This window comes from Elgaria multicarinata, chromosome 7, assembly GCF_023053635.1.
Source record: "Elgaria multicarinata webbii isolate HBS135686 ecotype San Diego chromosome 7, rElgMul1.1.pri, whole genome shotgun sequence".
NCBI classification, from domain to species: domain Eukaryota; kingdom Metazoa; phylum Chordata; class Lepidosauria; order Squamata; family Anguidae; genus Elgaria; species Elgaria multicarinata.
The window spans coordinates 7,149,904-7,166,547 of record NC_086177.1 but is presented as its reverse complement, the minus strand read 5'-3'; the positions used below and the strand labels follow the sequence as shown (position 1 = coordinate 7,166,547).

General features: G+C 42.4%; 1 protein-coding gene across 1 annotated transcript in view; it reads right to left on the bottom strand.

The window, feature by feature from the left end:
• XRN2 (5'-3' exoribonuclease 2) overlaps nt 1–16,644 on the bottom strand; it is a 64,778-nt gene that overhangs the window by 13,023 nt on the left and 35,111 nt on the right. The window contains exons 18-27 of the mRNA XM_063130178.1: nt 15,131–15,238; nt 14,937–15,026; nt 14,103–14,175; nt 11,868–11,951; nt 10,609–10,706; nt 10,441–10,520; nt 9,654–9,710; nt 7,404–7,472; nt 7,085–7,219; nt 2,417–2,556 (exon numbers count right to left, since the gene is read on the bottom strand). Coding sequence (XP_062986248.1) covers nt 2,417–2,556; nt 7,085–7,219; nt 7,404–7,472; nt 9,654–9,710; nt 10,441–10,520; nt 10,609–10,706; nt 11,868–11,951; nt 14,103–14,175; nt 14,937–15,026; nt 15,131–15,238 — 934 coding nt within the window. The remainder of the gene's footprint in view (nt 1–2,416; nt 2,557–7,084; nt 7,220–7,403; nt 7,473–9,653; nt 9,711–10,440; nt 10,521–10,608; nt 10,707–11,867; nt 11,952–14,102; nt 14,176–14,936; nt 15,027–15,130; nt 15,239–16,644) is intronic.

Below are 16,644 nucleotides of genomic sequence, written 5' to 3'. Positions count from 1 at the left end.
CCTGGCAATCAAAGCTAAGACTTCATGTTTACTGATTTTAAAATGCTTTTCTTTTTTTCTGATTAGTGGGAAGTCAGCTAATTGACAAGTTTACTGACTGGAATGAAAGTAATAAGATCAGACACTCAGGACGGCAAAAACCAAGCCTGTATTCATATAGTACTACCAGACTCCACTTGACTCCTGCAAGCTATCAGCATACAATTATTCATCAGCTGAAAATTGGCACATCAATGTCAAATCAGGGAACAACACTAACCCCTACAGCTAGCTCCGAGAGAGCTTAGATTGGATTGACTGTATTACCCTGCCATACTCTAATTTTGATTCACTCCTAAAAAGATGCCCAGGAAAATAAAACACAGTGGTATACGAAGTTCACGAGTTAATGTTCTTGGAATGTGATGAGATTGAAGGAAACAGAAGTGAAGTGGCAGGTGAATAATTTTACCAGGCAGATTTTGAATTGAATCTTGACAAATATCTGGAACATGATTTCTCAAAGACACACCCCTCCCAAACTCAAAAGATACATGAACATAGGTGGAGTTATACCAGTGATTTTCAACTGAGTTGTTGGAAACCCTGAAGTTCCTCAATAAGATCAGTCATGACAGAGTAGCTGTTATTGGGAGTCAGGTTGTTCATTCTTACCAATTTTCCCTCACAACACAGAAACAAGACATTGCAGATGTCCCCAGCCAGCACAGCCAATGAACAAAGCTCAACTTTCAGACCTGTACAATGGGGAAAATCCCACAATGCTGGGCTAAGCAGATCTGGGAATCTCCTACATATGGTGGGGCAGAAAGCAGACATTATGCATGTCCACCACTGTGGAAAGCAGGTCTCAGGTGTGCAAGGCATTTGCAAACACCAGTGGTGCAGCTAGATAATTTTAAACACTGGACATAATGGCCTTATGGGTGGGGTATGTGTGTGCTTGTTTGTTTGTTACTTGTGCTGAGAAGTACACAACTAACATTTTTCTTCCACCTCAACTGTTATTCCATGCTTTACAACTACTTCTACGTTCCTGATATGTTAGAATGTTTGCAATCCCTGATAAAAGAAACACTTTGGGGATGAGCAGTTGTGCATTTTAAGTTCACTTAAATCATAGCACCATCATGAGTACGTGGAAAAAAATAGAATGCACATCTGCTGCCTTGATTACCTGCTGCTCTCTGGGTGATCATTTTGGGGAGCTCTGGGGCTCTGGACTTTGGGCTCTGGACCAAACCCTAGCTGCACCACTGACACATACAAATGTATGCACATAATGTCTTCAATTCTTTCTCCTCTAAAACAGCATGGAGGTAATGAGGGAATCAGGTGAATGTGCAGGTGCCCAAGTCACATGAATAGCGATATGTCTGCACTAGCCCTACATGTTACCATCCCATGAACTGTATACTTTTTTGGAAGATATCAGGTGCCTTATATTGACCGCACAGGCAAGGATTTTCTTCTGTTTATTATTTATTTATTTATTTATTACATTTCTATACCGCCCAATAGCCGGAGCGCTTTCTAACTCATCATGATTTAAGGCAGGAAGAGGAGCTGAGAACTGCATTGTCTTCTGAACTTTATTCCTTGACATGCAGGTTAAAGGACAAGGGAAACTGAAGTATTAAGAAAGTTGCTGAGACTTGAACTAGAACTAAAATAAGGGAATAACTGTCCACTAAGGCATGGATATTTCTATTAATTTGGGGGAACCAATTAAGTTTAGAGGAATTTATTTAGTGGCGATTTGGAGAAATAAACTTGTTTACCTTCTGTGAAATGGGTGTTCTGTTGAAAGAGGAAACTGTGAATTCAAAGAAGTAGTTTTGGACCTCAGATCCTAGCTTTTCCTTGTACTTAATTCCTTGGGCAAGTTACTTGTCGCTCACCCTCACCAATCCGCCTTCTGTGAAATGGATGTTTGGTGACTGGCCACACCCATCATGGCAGCCATTTTGTGACAGAACCCAGGTCACTTTCTAAAAATTTTTAATGCGCTCATGGGCCAAAAAAGCTAGGGGACCCCTGGTTTAGATATACATTGGTAATCCTTCCAACAGTCCTCTAAAGTAGGCTAGTATTATTATCATCAACTCCATTTCAAAGATGGAGAGCAGAGACTGGGACAGAGTGGCTCATTTAAGGGCACACGCGTTTGTAGCTCAATTAATTCCCAGACCATCCTCTTTATCCACTACGTAACCCTGCACTGTTCTTACCTGCGCTGTGAGGAAATGTACAAACAGCTTTAAACAGATAAAACTGCTTATAAGCTTCAGCACCAATCATGCATGGTTGTGAAGTTCCAGCAACAGCAAGATTGCTTTTGTTCTCTAGTCATACACCTCTGTTCTCAACTGGTGAAGCAGAAAGGATTTTTTTTAAAAAAAACAACAACACTTACTTGATAACAATTTTGGAATCTGTTGTTGCGGTCTACCCAGCAGTGGTCTATATGTGTTTCCTTGATTGTAAGCTCCAGGGGGAGCAATATTGCTGTAAACTCCACTTCCTGACTGTCCTCTATCCCTTGACATTGCATGGCTATAATATGGGGGAAGAAAACAAATAAAAAATGAATAAATATATCCACAGAAAATGCTACAGCTTACTTCCACACATAGCAACAAGAGTCAATTTCGCATTTCAGACCTGCACAGTAGTAAATTTCTACAACACTGGGTCAAGCTAGACATTACTGGGCCTGGGAATCTTCTACAAATGGTTGGGTATGGAACAGGCAATACACATCTCCATTACTGTGGAAAGCAAGTCTTGTGTGAGCAGGGCATTGTGATGGAACCGCCAGGCTTGACTCAGCGATTCCCTGGCCGGAGAAGGGGGTGGTGGTCTGGCTCAGCCAGCCCAGACAGACGCCCCTTCACTGCTGCGTTTTAACCCTTTCGGAGTCTGGGTTCTCAAGGAACGACACCACACAGGAGATAGGGACCAAACACTTTTATTCTTCACACAAACACACTTCCTTAAGGGTCCACACATTAAGGTAAACATGTAAGAGGTTTGGGGGAAAAACACAAAGGAATGACACACTCCGGACAGCAGGGGCTAATACCTCCCCTTCCCCCTTTTGCACACTCAGACCAATTGAATTTGCACTCACTCCCCACTAACCACCCACCAGCTGTAACTCCGGCAAGGTCCCGCAAGGTACTCAAACCTATTCTAAAACAAAACAACACTTAACACTGTGACTCAACCTCTGTTGCTCACTTCGACTCGGCTCCACACCACTCGAACTAGACTCCTTCCCTCAGCGGCCACATGGGGCTTCCGCCATCCAGCCGGCCCGGCCTGGATGCTCTTGCTCACCACACACACACTGGACTCCTGACACCCACAGGAAAGAGACTGGACCCTTGGGTGCCCAAGCTTTTATCTCTTTCTGGGACCCCCTTATCACCAGACCCACCCTGACCAATTGAAACCCCCTAACAACCCACACCTCACCTGAAGGGAGGGGGGAATGCTCCCAGACATTGCACAGCTGCAACTTGTTACTCTCCCCCGGTACCAGCCTGGGGAGGCGCTATCAGATGCCAGGCACTTCTTGCGAAAACGCGGCCTTGGCATTTAGTTTGCTACTCCCTTCTGGACACAGAGAAACCCATCTCCTTCTCTCCAGGATAATGCAAATATGTTTTCTTAAAGGGACCATGGGCCCAGCCCATGACAGGCATCTGTATATAAAAAAAGTTTGCACATACTGCCTGATTTCCTCAGTTCTCCTCCTCCCAAATGGAGAAAAAGAAAAATGGAAATTAGCTAAGTGCACATACATCTATACATACAGATGGCCGAGATCATACATCACATCTTAAGGTAATACATGCCTTATTATGTTGTATAAGAAACTTATGGGAAAACAAAACAGCAGCTATATTAAAGAGTGGTGTCCTTCAGGTAGACTTACTTTGGGGGGTGCTCTTGGTCTTGTGACTGTCTAGAGAAGCACAGGTAGCAGCAGTGGCCAGGAGTGCCTTTTACCATGAGCTGCAGTTGTATCTGGAACAGCAGAACCTGGCCTGTTACCCATGTTCCAGTTCCAGCCTGGAATACTGCATTGTATTTTATGTGGGGCTGCTTCAGAAGACGGCTCAGAAACTTCAACTGATGCGAGATGTGGCCACCCAGTTGCTAATAGGGGCTAGAAATTTTGCACATGCAACACCACTTTTGTGCTGGTTTTGTGCGTTCTCCTGCACCCCGCCTTCATTTGCCACAAAGTGCTGGCGACTGGGGATGCTAGGCTCTCCTGCTATTCTCAAGCAGTGGCAGGAATTCCTAGCTTCCCTCATCCCTAGCACTTTGCAGCAAATGAAGACCGGGCGCAGGAGGAGTGTGTCTGCCTGCGTCCTGCTCTCCGTTCACCATTTGTGCATCTTGGGATGGTGCAAAGGAAAGAGAAGCCCTTCTCCTTCACGCTGTCCTGAGATGCACAAATGGCGAGCAGGGTGCAGGAGGAGTGCATCCTCCTGCGTTGCACCCTCTATTCTGTACTAGAGTACTGCATTCAGTTCTGGGCTCCACAATTCAAGAAGGATGCAGACAAGCTGGATCATGTTCAGAGGAGGGCAACCAGGATGATCAGGCGTCTGGAAACAAAGCCCTATGAAGAGACACTGAAAGAACTGGGCATGTTTAGCCAGGAGAAGAGAAGAGTGAGGGGAGACATGATTGCACTCTTCAAATACTTAAAAAGTTGTCACACAGAGGAGGGCCAGGATCTCTTCTCGATCCTCCCAGAGTGCAGGACACGGAATAATGGGCTCAAGTTAAAGGAAGCCAGATTCTAGCTGAACATCAGGAAAAACTTCCTGACTGTTAGAGCAGTATGACAATGGAATCAGGTACCTAGGGAGGTTGTGGGCTCTCCCACACTAGAGGCCTTCAAGAGGCAGCTGGACAACCATCCGTCAGGGATGCTTTAGGGTGGATTCCTGCATTGAGCAGGGGGTTGGGCTTGATGGCCTTGTAGTCTCCTTCCAACTCTGCTATTCTATGATTCTATTTGGGGCTCGCAGGCAGAGAAAAGGACACTGTCAGAAGAGCTCTTCTTATAGCATCTCCCTCTCTGCCCCCTTGCCCAAAATGCTGAATGGAGCCGTGGCGAGTGATACCCTCCCCTGACAGTCAGGGGAGGGTATCGCTCCACCATAGCTCCTTGGCCATTTGGGGCTAGGCAGAGGGAGGAGAAAGACACTGTCAGAAGTTTTCTGACAGCATCCTTCTCCGCACACTGCGTCTCTCTTCCCCTCTCCCCATGGAATGGCAGCCCTGGTTGCTGCTTTCCACCCCGGGATGCTGCGAAGAAAGAGGCCTTTCTCTGCAGCGTCCCAATATTGAAAGCGGGCACCAGCGCCTCCATTCATTGGGGGGAGGGAGGGGCGGGAGCAATAGTCAACCCTGTGTTAATCGTCTACTTGACGGATTACTATTAGCAACGCGACATGCTAATAATCATCTGTGGAGTGGACTATTCACACAGGGTTGACTATTGTGCCGTCTGAATGCTTCTAAAGCTTAGCAGGCCCAAGAAGGTCTCAGGTCACTTGGTAAGGAACAAGGCAAGAGCTCAATCCAAAATAATGCGAGATTGAGCAGCCTTTTGGGATTCACGGAATTTGCTTATTGGCAAGAATGACAATTAAGGGCCTTTATTTGTTAGAAAGTTACATAAAAACATAAGAAGAGCAGTGCTAGATCAGACTAAAGGCCTATCTTATACAGCATTCTGTATCCACAGTTGCCAGGAACTTAGGGGAAGTCCACAAGCAGGACATGAAGACAATAGCACCCTCTATGTACCAGTTCCCCAACAACTGGTGTTTGTTGTTTATTTGTTCAGTTGCTTCCGACTCTTCGTGACTTCATGGACCAGCCCATGCCAGAGCTTTCTGTCGGCCGTCGCCACCCCCAGCTCCCCCAAGGTCGAGTCCGTCACCTCCAGAATATCATCCATCCATCTTGCCCTTGGTCGGCCCCTCTTCCTTTTGCCTTCCACTTTCCCTAGCATCAGCCTCTTCTCCAGGGTGTCCTGTCTTCTCATTATGTGGCCAAAGTACTTCAGTTTTGCCTTTAGTATCATTCCCTCAAGTGAGCAGTCTGGCTTTATTTCCTGGATTATGGACTGGTTTGATCTTCTTGCAGTCCAAGGCACTCTCAGAATTTTCCTCCAACACCACAGTTCAAAAGCATCTATCTTCCTTCGCTTATGGTCCAACTTTCGCAGCCATAGGTTATTACGGGGAATACCATTGCTTTAACTATGCAGACCTTTGTTGTCAGTGTGGTGTCTCTGCTCTTAACTATTTTATCAAGATTTGTCATTGCTCTCCTCCCAAGAAGTCAACGTCTTCTGATTTCCTGGCTGCCGTCAGCATCTGCAGTAATCTTTGCGCCCAGAAATACAAAGTCTGTCACTGCCTCCATGTTTTCTCCCTCTATTTGTCAGTTATCAATCAAACTGGTTGCCATAATCTTGGTTTTTTTGAGGTTTAACTGCAACCCAGCTTTTGCACTTTCTTCTTTCACCTTCGTCATAAGGCTCCTCAGCTCCTCCTTGCTTTCAGCCATCAAAGTGGTGTCATCTGCATATCTGAGATTGTTAATGTTTCTTCCTGCGATTTTAACTCCAGCCTTGGATTCATCAAGCCCAGCACGTCGCATGATGTGTTCTGCATACAAGTTGAATAGGTAAGGTGAGAGTGTACAACCCTGCCGTACTCCTTTCCCAATCTTAAACCAGTCCGTTGTTCCGTGGTCTGTTCTTACCGTTGCTACTTGTTCGTTATACCGATTCCTCAGGAGGCAGACAACTGGTACATAGAGGTATATTGCCTCTTATTCTGGCCTGAATATATAGCCATCATGATTAGAAGCCACTGATCTTGTGCAATTTTACTTTTCTTAATGTAACTCAGAACACTAAGACATTGCAACATTTAAAATATTCATGGACCAGTTTCAGTTAACTAAAAAAAAGAAGCTGCAAATGTATGCATATGAGCAGAGATCATTAAGGCCAGAAGTAGTTGCAGTCATTACTACTTACCCTAATGTTCTGAATGATGACTGGTCCAAGTGAACCTGTCTCCTGTCACGGTTAAAGCCAAGCTGCGGCCTCCAAGGTCTACCATCATTATTAGTTTTCTCCCAGTCACCAGGTTTCAGAACTGGTGGAGGCTTTCTGAATATTAAGACAACAAAGTTTAATTTAGTAGGCATCACAGCCATACAGTTGGAACAGACCCAAAGACCATTATGTCCAGCCCTTTTGACACAAGGCAGTATCACCCAAAGAATCAGCTCTACAACACAGCAGTTGATTGAGAAGAGCTGGTCAGTAAAAGTAGTCCGTAAGGGTTACTTACTTCGCTCCAGATAAGACCACTGCCTTAAAAATAAAGTCTTCTTGGAACTGCGGGTCTTTAAAGTTGATACTAAGAATGAAAATATTTGGAACAATTACAAAGGATCAACACATGGCCTGTCATGTGACATCAATGCTAAAAACAAATTATTGCTTAAAATAAAGGAAGGTGTAGATACAATGCACTCTCTTCCAGCCCTTTGCCAGATATATCGATTCATGCTTTACCCAGATGACTTAGAATTGGTCAGGTCTGCACAACTTGTGACCCGCCAAGACAAATGTAGCCCCCACTAGTCACATTCTGCAGTCTGCTTAGCCCTCATCCTTTTTTGCAAGCCAACTCCCCTCAATGGACCACATTTGGCCCAGCGAGTCACAAATTCTGCAGGTCTGCTTTGAATAAATACAGAATTCCAGGCAAATATATTCCTCGACTTTTCCTCAAGCTGCATGCAAATGAGCTTTACAGCATACATGTTTCCTTAATCATGACAGTGGTAGCGCTGCGGAAGTTCTCGGTGAGCTCGTTTGAGGATCCAAATAGATGTATGGATTTAGGATGCACTTGTTTTTGGACAGACTAAGCCTGCTGTCTTTCTTTTTGCATAGTAGTTTGACTCCTGAACATCTATTCATCAGCTGAGAACTGCAACTACAAGTGCTGACTTGCATGTGCAAATGAGCTATTTCAGATCAAACTCCACTTCCTTATTATCTTATTTCATCCACATGGCTTTTCAATATATTCAATGTTTGTACATTCTGCAAGCCATCAAATGGTAAGTAGTCAGGTTATGTATATGCATTCGTGAAGTGGCCCAAAACTTCTACTAGTCTGGCTAGTAACATAACCTTAATTTTATATTGGAGGCAGTTCAGAAACGGAGCAGTGTTTTCCAAACATCTGATAGTTGAAGCACACTACTTTCTGAATTAAAATTGGAGGCACACCTTATACTTACAGCTGAAAGGGTTTCCTTTTATGGAGTGTAAGAGTAAAAATTACCCATCAACTCAGGAGTAGAGATGGGAAAGCTTGGGGGGTGGGGTGGGAGAGCCAGAATTTTTGGGGGGAAACTGTTTTCTCAAATTTTCCAAAAACATTCATGTGGGGGAAATTGGACACCTCCATTTTTTTCTGTCCACCACCAACCCATTTATTCTAGTTTTTCTCCTAGACTTTCAGATCTCTACTCAGGAGCCAATCTGAGTCACAGACCGAAGGAAACTTCCTAACTGGAAGTAAGCCAAGCCAAAGCAGTGAGTGATAAACAACCCAAAGGTGCTTTGGGCCTTTCACATTATTTCTTGTGGCTCACTAACTGACACACCATATGGGAATTACAGCACTAGAGTGATTTTGCAGATTCCATGTGACAAGAAGACAGACAGAAAAAGGACACTTGAGGAATGCACACAAGACTAGTAGAGTTAATTGAAGTACTGAGACCATCACTACTAACGTGCTAACTAGTCAGCGATTCCCTTTACTGCCAGAAAATGGAAATGTGTCATTTCAAACATCACCTGAACACAGTTCTAAGAGAGTATATGCTTCTAGGAAGGGGCACATATTTTCTGAGATTTAGCAGTCCACTTGCCTGCAAGCCGACAGAACAGTGGTTCTCAACCTTTTTTGCTCCATTCCTTCCTTTCACCATTGTTCAGAATACAATTCCCCCCTTCCCAAGATAGGCTAACTCAAAAGGTGCATTCCAAATAATATGCATATAATATTGAAAATCTTTTATTTTTTTCTATATTAGTCTCATTTAAAGGGGCAATGCAAAGTATGGCCCCTTTTACATTCTCAGCTCCCATGCTTTGCATTGCCCCTTTAAATGGGAAGCTTGAAACTTCTAGGATTGCGAGGGAGGGACGGAAAAGAGAGCAAAGGCCTGGCTTTTGCATATGACATGACACTTTTCTGGGACGTTTTTAGTAACATGTGTAGGAAGACATAATCTACAGAACATCATACTTTGCTGAATAGTGGTCCCATTCCCCCCCCCAAACCCCAAAATTCCCCCCCCGGGGGGGAGTTCCCCCCTTGTTGAGAACCCATGCGATAGAAGGAAGGGCCTGGGAAATAAGGGGGAACATCCAGCCTCATTAGTTTAATGCCCTTCCCAATCTTCTATATTCCCCATTTGTCTCAAGATGATAAGCAAGTTAGGAACTGGTGGCTGCCACAATTATTGGGGATTTTATACCATGACCGTGTATACTTCACCCCAACCCAGTTTACCTTATTGCAGAATTCTGTGTCAGATCACGCAGCACTGGCACAGGAGAGTGCACTGTCCTGATAAATATGGAAAAATGGAAGAAGTGTCCAGTTAGAAGGAAAAAAATCTCTTGTTTGAAGAGAAAAGTAGAAAACGTATCTGAGATAAAGTGGCACTGGTGACCACATAGAACATCTGTGCCTTGGTACAAAAGGACATTTAGGAAAAAATTCTACAATTCACAGCATGTGTCACATATGCAACCCCTGTTTGTGGGTAGACATGTCATGTGAACCCAAAGAGTGTGGGTTATGTGAGGGTTGTTTAACTTTCACATAACCCACGCTTGCCAGGTTTGCACAACACAACTCCTGAGGGAACTGCATATTCAAAATGGCGGCTACACATATCACAGCCTCTCCATGAGTTAAATAACCCAGAGTGGGGTATTGTGTCATGGCAACAGCCCCATGATGTATCTGTCTCTCTTCTGTTTCCCATTTCCCACCCTATCCAATTTCTTCTGCCACACCTTTGTCCTTCTCTTTAAATCCTAAATAACAAACATTGTGGTGATGCCCCTGGTACAACCCACTGGGACGTGACCCCTCCTATCCCCCATGGACCTCTACTTGCTACATAAAACCAATGGTATAGATTAAGCAGTTTTTGATCTGCACTGTGGTGGGAGCAAACATATGCTTCTTGAAAAAAAAATTAATTTGGTCTGATTTTCTTTTGTTTGGAGGACTTTTAACAAGGGCTATTCTTCATACACAAATGAACCATACTGTAAACTATACTTACTCATCTGGCAGAACTGGATTTTCATTCATTGTAAGTTTTCCTTGAATACCATGACACAGTTCAGGGGGCATGTCTACTGGCTATCGGGAAAATAAGAAAATCCTGATAAGCTGAGCCAGACAGACACTAATGACAAATGCAGTACCCATCAGAACAAATCTGGCATACCTCTTTTTCACCCGACTTATACTGTTCAAGAATGAAGTCATGAAGTTGATGATGCTTTCCAATAAAGAGAACATCACCACCAAGACTATTTCTTCTGGCTAGAAAAGGAAATGAAATAATACTTCGTTATAGTTTATAGCTTACAGGACCACAAACAAAAACGTTCTCTGTCTCTCTCTCAGTTTATCATCTACTGTACCCAGATGCTGCTTTGATGCATGTCCAGTTTATTTTTCAATAATGTAGTGGGAAGTGTCAATTTATCTTTTACTACTGCTAAACGTAAGTGAACAATCTTAAACTGCTTTATCAGAGATAGAATTTCTGACCACAATGTAGTAGCTATCTATTTAGTATATGCTTAATGCTCTGCTTCCAAGGTGTCAGTCATTGTGGGACTCAGGCCAGGAATCCTGGGAGTTCAGCCACCAGATTGCTGCTCACTATGCCACCAGGACACCTGATCACAGAGGAGCTGCAGCCCTTTTATGTCAACAATCACCCTCCTACCAAGGGAGTCAAATGAGTGAAACTAACCATCTTCCACCTCCACTGATACAACCCCCAGAGCTTGGGCTGTTAGTCATTCTGAACAACAACATTTAGCAAAGGAACCTGGATGTGCTTCAAGGTCTGCATACACCTGTTCTACTCAGCTTGGTATCAGTGACTGGCTTACTTCATTTTTGTCTGATACTCTACCTAGCACTGCCCGAGTACTTGACATGAGAGCCATAACAGGAGCTTCAGGCTAGTACAATTTTGCAAACTTCTGGGCTCAAGTTCTCTCATGAAATTACTACTGAAAGGAAATGTTAAGTGGTTCAAGTGTCACCCGAAGATGCCAAATGACCCAATGCCATTTTACAGCTGAATTAACAGAAGTATCTTATCAAAGACTGAAGAAGCAATAGTCCCTCTCAGCTTTTGAGTGGAGTATTTTATACAGATCTTCCACACAATCATGCAACAAAAACGATGTTTAGCTTAAAATGCAAGACATTAGGTTTAATGACGGGAAAGCATTTTCATTCTACAGATGAATAAGAGAACAAGAATTAGAATAATATTTAAATTTGAGCACACAGGTTGGTAACAGTTCTGCTCACTGTCTCTTGAGATCAAAACAAAAGCAAATTGTTTTATGGTATAGAAAGGCATATTTGGGTTTAGGATTAGGAATTTTTTGGTACTGCATAAAAGTACTATGGCCAAAAGCCTCAGTCATCAGAAGAATTATATAATCCTGTAATTCTTACTTTCTTCAGAAGTGAGGTCAGGATACACCTCTGCAAGAGCAGCTCTCAGACGACGTTCATCAACAAATGGCAACAGAGCAACACCTACAGAAAACAAGTAATCAGATCCCACATTTTCTTTTCATTAGCACCGTGGAGGTTTAAGAGAGAATTTGGCAAGATTAAGCCATTTATTTCAATAGGAGGGAGAACAACTTCTCCGCATCCCACCAATGCAACATATACGTTATGATGGGACAAGGGAGAGGGCCTTCTCTGTGGTGGCACCCTGACTGTGGAATGCCCTCCCCTTGGAGGCCCGATTGGCGCCAACATTGGTTGCATTTCGACGCCAAGTAAAAACATGGCTTTTTGACAAAGCCTTTGATGGTTAAACTCACTGGCACATTGTTTTAACTGTTTTAACTGCATCTATTGCTTTTAAATTATATATTGTTTTCACTTGGATTATGGTTTAATTTGTTTTTAACTGTGTATATTTATTGTTTTATACTGTATGTTTTTATCTGTACGCCGCCCTGAGATCTTAGTGATATAGGATGGGATATAAATATTTTAAATAAATAAATAAATAAATAAGCAAGCAAGCACATGTTTAGCTCTTCTACTGAAATAAAGTGTTTAACTTTCGCCCACTGACTTTCCTTCACAGGTGGGAGTGTAATTTGCGTCTTCCTCCCCCTCCCTCCCAATCCCCTTTCCTTTTGTGTCATTTTTTTCAGATTGTAAGCCTGTGGACAGGGACTGTCTTAAAAAATATTTTTGTAAGTCGCCTTGTAAATAAAATTTATGCCATTTTAAGAAAGTTTTGCAGTTATTAAATCCTCTATTCTTTCCCCACACATGTACTAGAATATCAACTTTCTACTAGGTGGATACTCTTTCAGTATGACTAAAGAAGCACATATCTGTATAACTAGGCTTTTCCTGAGGTACTGTACACTGATATAAGCTATACACCAGCAGAATTCATTCTTGATCTAGAAGCCAACAACTATTTTTAAGTAATCTTATTTCATGATAGGATCACAATATTATTTCTGAGTTTCAGTGCAAGCGCTCTAGCTATTTCTCCTTGAAAGTATATATGTCTTATAATTGCAGCCATGTGAAGCTAAATAGAACATTAGGCACAACGCTGGCAAAGATAATACATGCCTAATATTGTTTGTAAGCCATCTCAAACAACAGAGGCAAGGTAAAACGTTTCCAGTAAATGCACTCACGCAAATTATATCAGTGAGATTTTAAAGTTTCTTAACTTTGGTTTACTGCACCCATGATTTGTGTTAAGGTGAATGAAAATACACAATGTAATGAACTGAAGAAAAGTTGTTAGTTCAATTTTAACCATTAGAAAACACTGAAGTCCTATCATCACAGTTATAGGACATCTCGTAGTCATAATACAATGACTGAAAAATGTAAGATCCTATTTTTTATTTTGGTGAAACTGATTCTCCTTCCACACAAATCAGATTCAGAGTGTTGGGGAACTCCCTAGAGCAGGGTTCCCCAACCCCTGGGCCACAGACTGCTACTGGTCCGTGGCCTGTTAGGAACCGGGCTGCGCAGGTGAGCTGCTTTCACCTCCCCCCCCCACCCCCAGCGTACCTGGGCGCGGGGCGCCATCTCACCTGCCCAGCCGAAGCAAAGCCAGGACGCTGGAGTGGGGGGGGGGGCTTCCCAAAACCATCCCCTCAAACTCCCCCCTCCCCGGTCCATGGAAAAATTGTCTTCCATGAAACCGGTCCCTGGTGCCAAAAAGGTTGGGGACCGCTGCCCTAGAGCACATTTGCAAGGGGCGGGGGAGTGCACAAGGGTTAAGAGGAAGGAGAAGTCCCATTGTGTGAGCAGACATCTGCTCACATGCAGGCTGGAACCTACAGTATTTTTATCCTGCTCTTTCTAGTATAAAAGTTATTCAAAGTGGCAAAACGATTAAATACCCAAAGACAAAAGTTATGCTACACAGATAATGAACTGCATTTTAGTCAATAATGGATCACAAAGACTTGAATCACAGCTGAAATTACTATTTGCCAGAGTTATCCCTAGATCATTTGTTTGTTCTTGGGTTGTTGTTTTTTTTCAATTTAAAAAACCCAACACCACAGAAATCACTTTGGCAAATGTTAGTAAGCGTGGTAATAGAATAAACTCCTTCCTGTTTCATTCAAATGAGTCCAAAGTTCTACTGAACAAATATTAATTTCGTGACCATAAATATTTTACCTTGCCAAGCAAATTTCTTCCCATTCAAATCAATAGCAAAATCTTCAGGGTAGAAGTCAATTATACTTGATTCCTGTTTTTAATAAAATATTATTAATTATGATTCAGAAATTTGTGCAGCACTAGATGAAGCTACTTACTTTCTTCCTCTCAAACCCATTATTAAGAGCATATTGAAATGAACAGTACTTAGCTCACAGTGTTCAAATTCTAACGCAACAGCCACTTCTAAAATTTGTAGGAGGTGGAAGTTTCTTGAATCTTAAAACAATTTAAGCAGATTAGGTGACTCAATGAATCTCTTTCTCCAGCCATAACCTCTCTTGCCAGTAATAGTTGTTACTGCTTGTTTTAGGTACCTGCTTCATGGTGTGGCTTGACCAGTTTTGGAGGAGGCCAGAAGGGCTATTTGAAGCCACCCAAACGCTTCTTGTTCCACAGTTCACATCGACTAGTTCCACCTGGAAGTCGTGCCCTATGTCCATACAGCCTTGGTCTGTATGGACATAGGGCACGATCCAAGCTGATATGCACACTACAGCAAATTATGCTGCACTAGTGTAAGGGATCTCTAACACAATGCCAACAGCGCTAGCTTGATGTTATGGGTTTCCGGGGAACCCCATCAAGCCAGCTAACGCTACTGTAATTTTCATGAGCACTCATGTCGACTTGGATACTCTGCCTATAGTTTGCCAAGCCTCTTACCCCCAGTGAAAACAGTAAAAATCGCCATATTCTTTAGGCAGATATTGAAGCTGTTAAGAGAACACTAAAACAAACACTTAGATTTTGCACAAATAAAAAGGTTGGTGACTGGGAGCACTTTCTTACCGGATCACTCATAAGTTTTCGCCAAGTTGTTGGGAGAAAGTTACCACTGGCTGCTGGAAAGACTCCCATAAGTTGTTCAAGGGGTTTGAACTGCCAAAAAAAAAGTCAAGAGCAATAAATAATATAAAGCCCTAATAGTAATGAGCATTAGTGACTTACAATGGATTATTATGAAGGTGAGCAGTCAATCTTACCGGTTTGGTTCCCTTTTCAAAGTCTGAGGGCATGTCTGTGATCCCTTCAAAATCTGAAGCAAACGGTGCATAATGGAAAGGATAATACCATTTCCAGGAGGCACAGCCCTAATTTGTAAAACATAAGAAGAATTCAAATCACACAAAAGATTGAATAACTCTTCATTTACCTCTTTAGAGAGCTTAGGGGATACCGGAAATCATTTGGTCATTGCTGCAGAATAGCAGCTCTTCAAGACATGGCTGTGACAAATCTAGATGAATTACTAAAATGGAGTACCAGCCAAATCTATTTATTTTTATAAACCACTTGGAAATGGATCAGTGGTATTAAAATTCAAAAAATAAATAAAACAGTGTTTACAAACCTTTGCAAATGGCGAAATAATTTTATATTACCATTAACTAATTTGCCATTTCTTTACATACTGAGGCCCCATTCACAAGACAACTTAAACTATGGCTTTAACTATGGTGGTTAAGCCAGAAAGCCAGCTGTGTTCAGAAGACACCTTAAACCACAGCTTTAACCACGGTGAATAAAGCAAAAAGTCTTATTCACCGTGGTTAAAGCCAGGGTTTAAGATGTCTTCTGAACATGGCCTGGCTTTTTGTCTTAGCCACTGTGGTTAAAGCCATGGTTTGAGGTGTCTTTCGAACGGGCCCTGTGTAGTATTGGACTATACTTCACAAGCGGCATAGGAAACTTAGTCATTGAAAATCAACAAATCATACTATCCATAAACAATTAAAGCACAGTCAATGATATGGAACAGAACATTTTAAATTTCTAAAAAAAAGAAAAAAAGAAAAAAGCATAATTTCTTAAAATGTGTTATTAATGTATAAAATATCAAACTGGGCAGTTTCAAAATTCCAATTATCTTTTTCAGGTGACTTTTCTAGAAAGCATATGCCTGTGCAAAACTCTCTCTCTCTCTCTCTCTCTCCACATACAGAGCTCGGCTCCTATGCTTAAATTAGAAAGTTAGTTTCTTAGTCTTTTTACTTATTTGGTATCTTAGCCTTTGTTCTTCTACTACAATGTATTCAGAACAACTCAGAAGTTACACAATACACACAATACTAAAAAGAACAAGATTATTGATAAAACAAGGTCAAATTAAATTCAATAAGAGCTGAAGACACTCTAAAATAGCCATGTCCCAGTTCACATGCAACCACGAACCCATGGTTTGTTAACCATGGGTTGTTTGGGAGTGTGAAGAAATGGGTGAGTGTGCTGTTTCCCAAGCACATGCCCACTTTTGCTGCATGAAATAATTCAGTAACACCCTGTCCCTCGGTTGTTCTCCGTGACATGAAAGCCCAGAACTCAGGTTTGATTGATAAACTGGATGCAAAGCAGAAATGAGGAGGAGGAAGGCAATGAGCCCCAACAACTCTTAGGTTGCCATTACAAGCAAACTAGGTCTAAGACTAGGTATCCAGACTTGGAAAGAAAACCTGTTTCAATCATTGCATGTTTCTCTTTCTCTAGCAATGATACAATC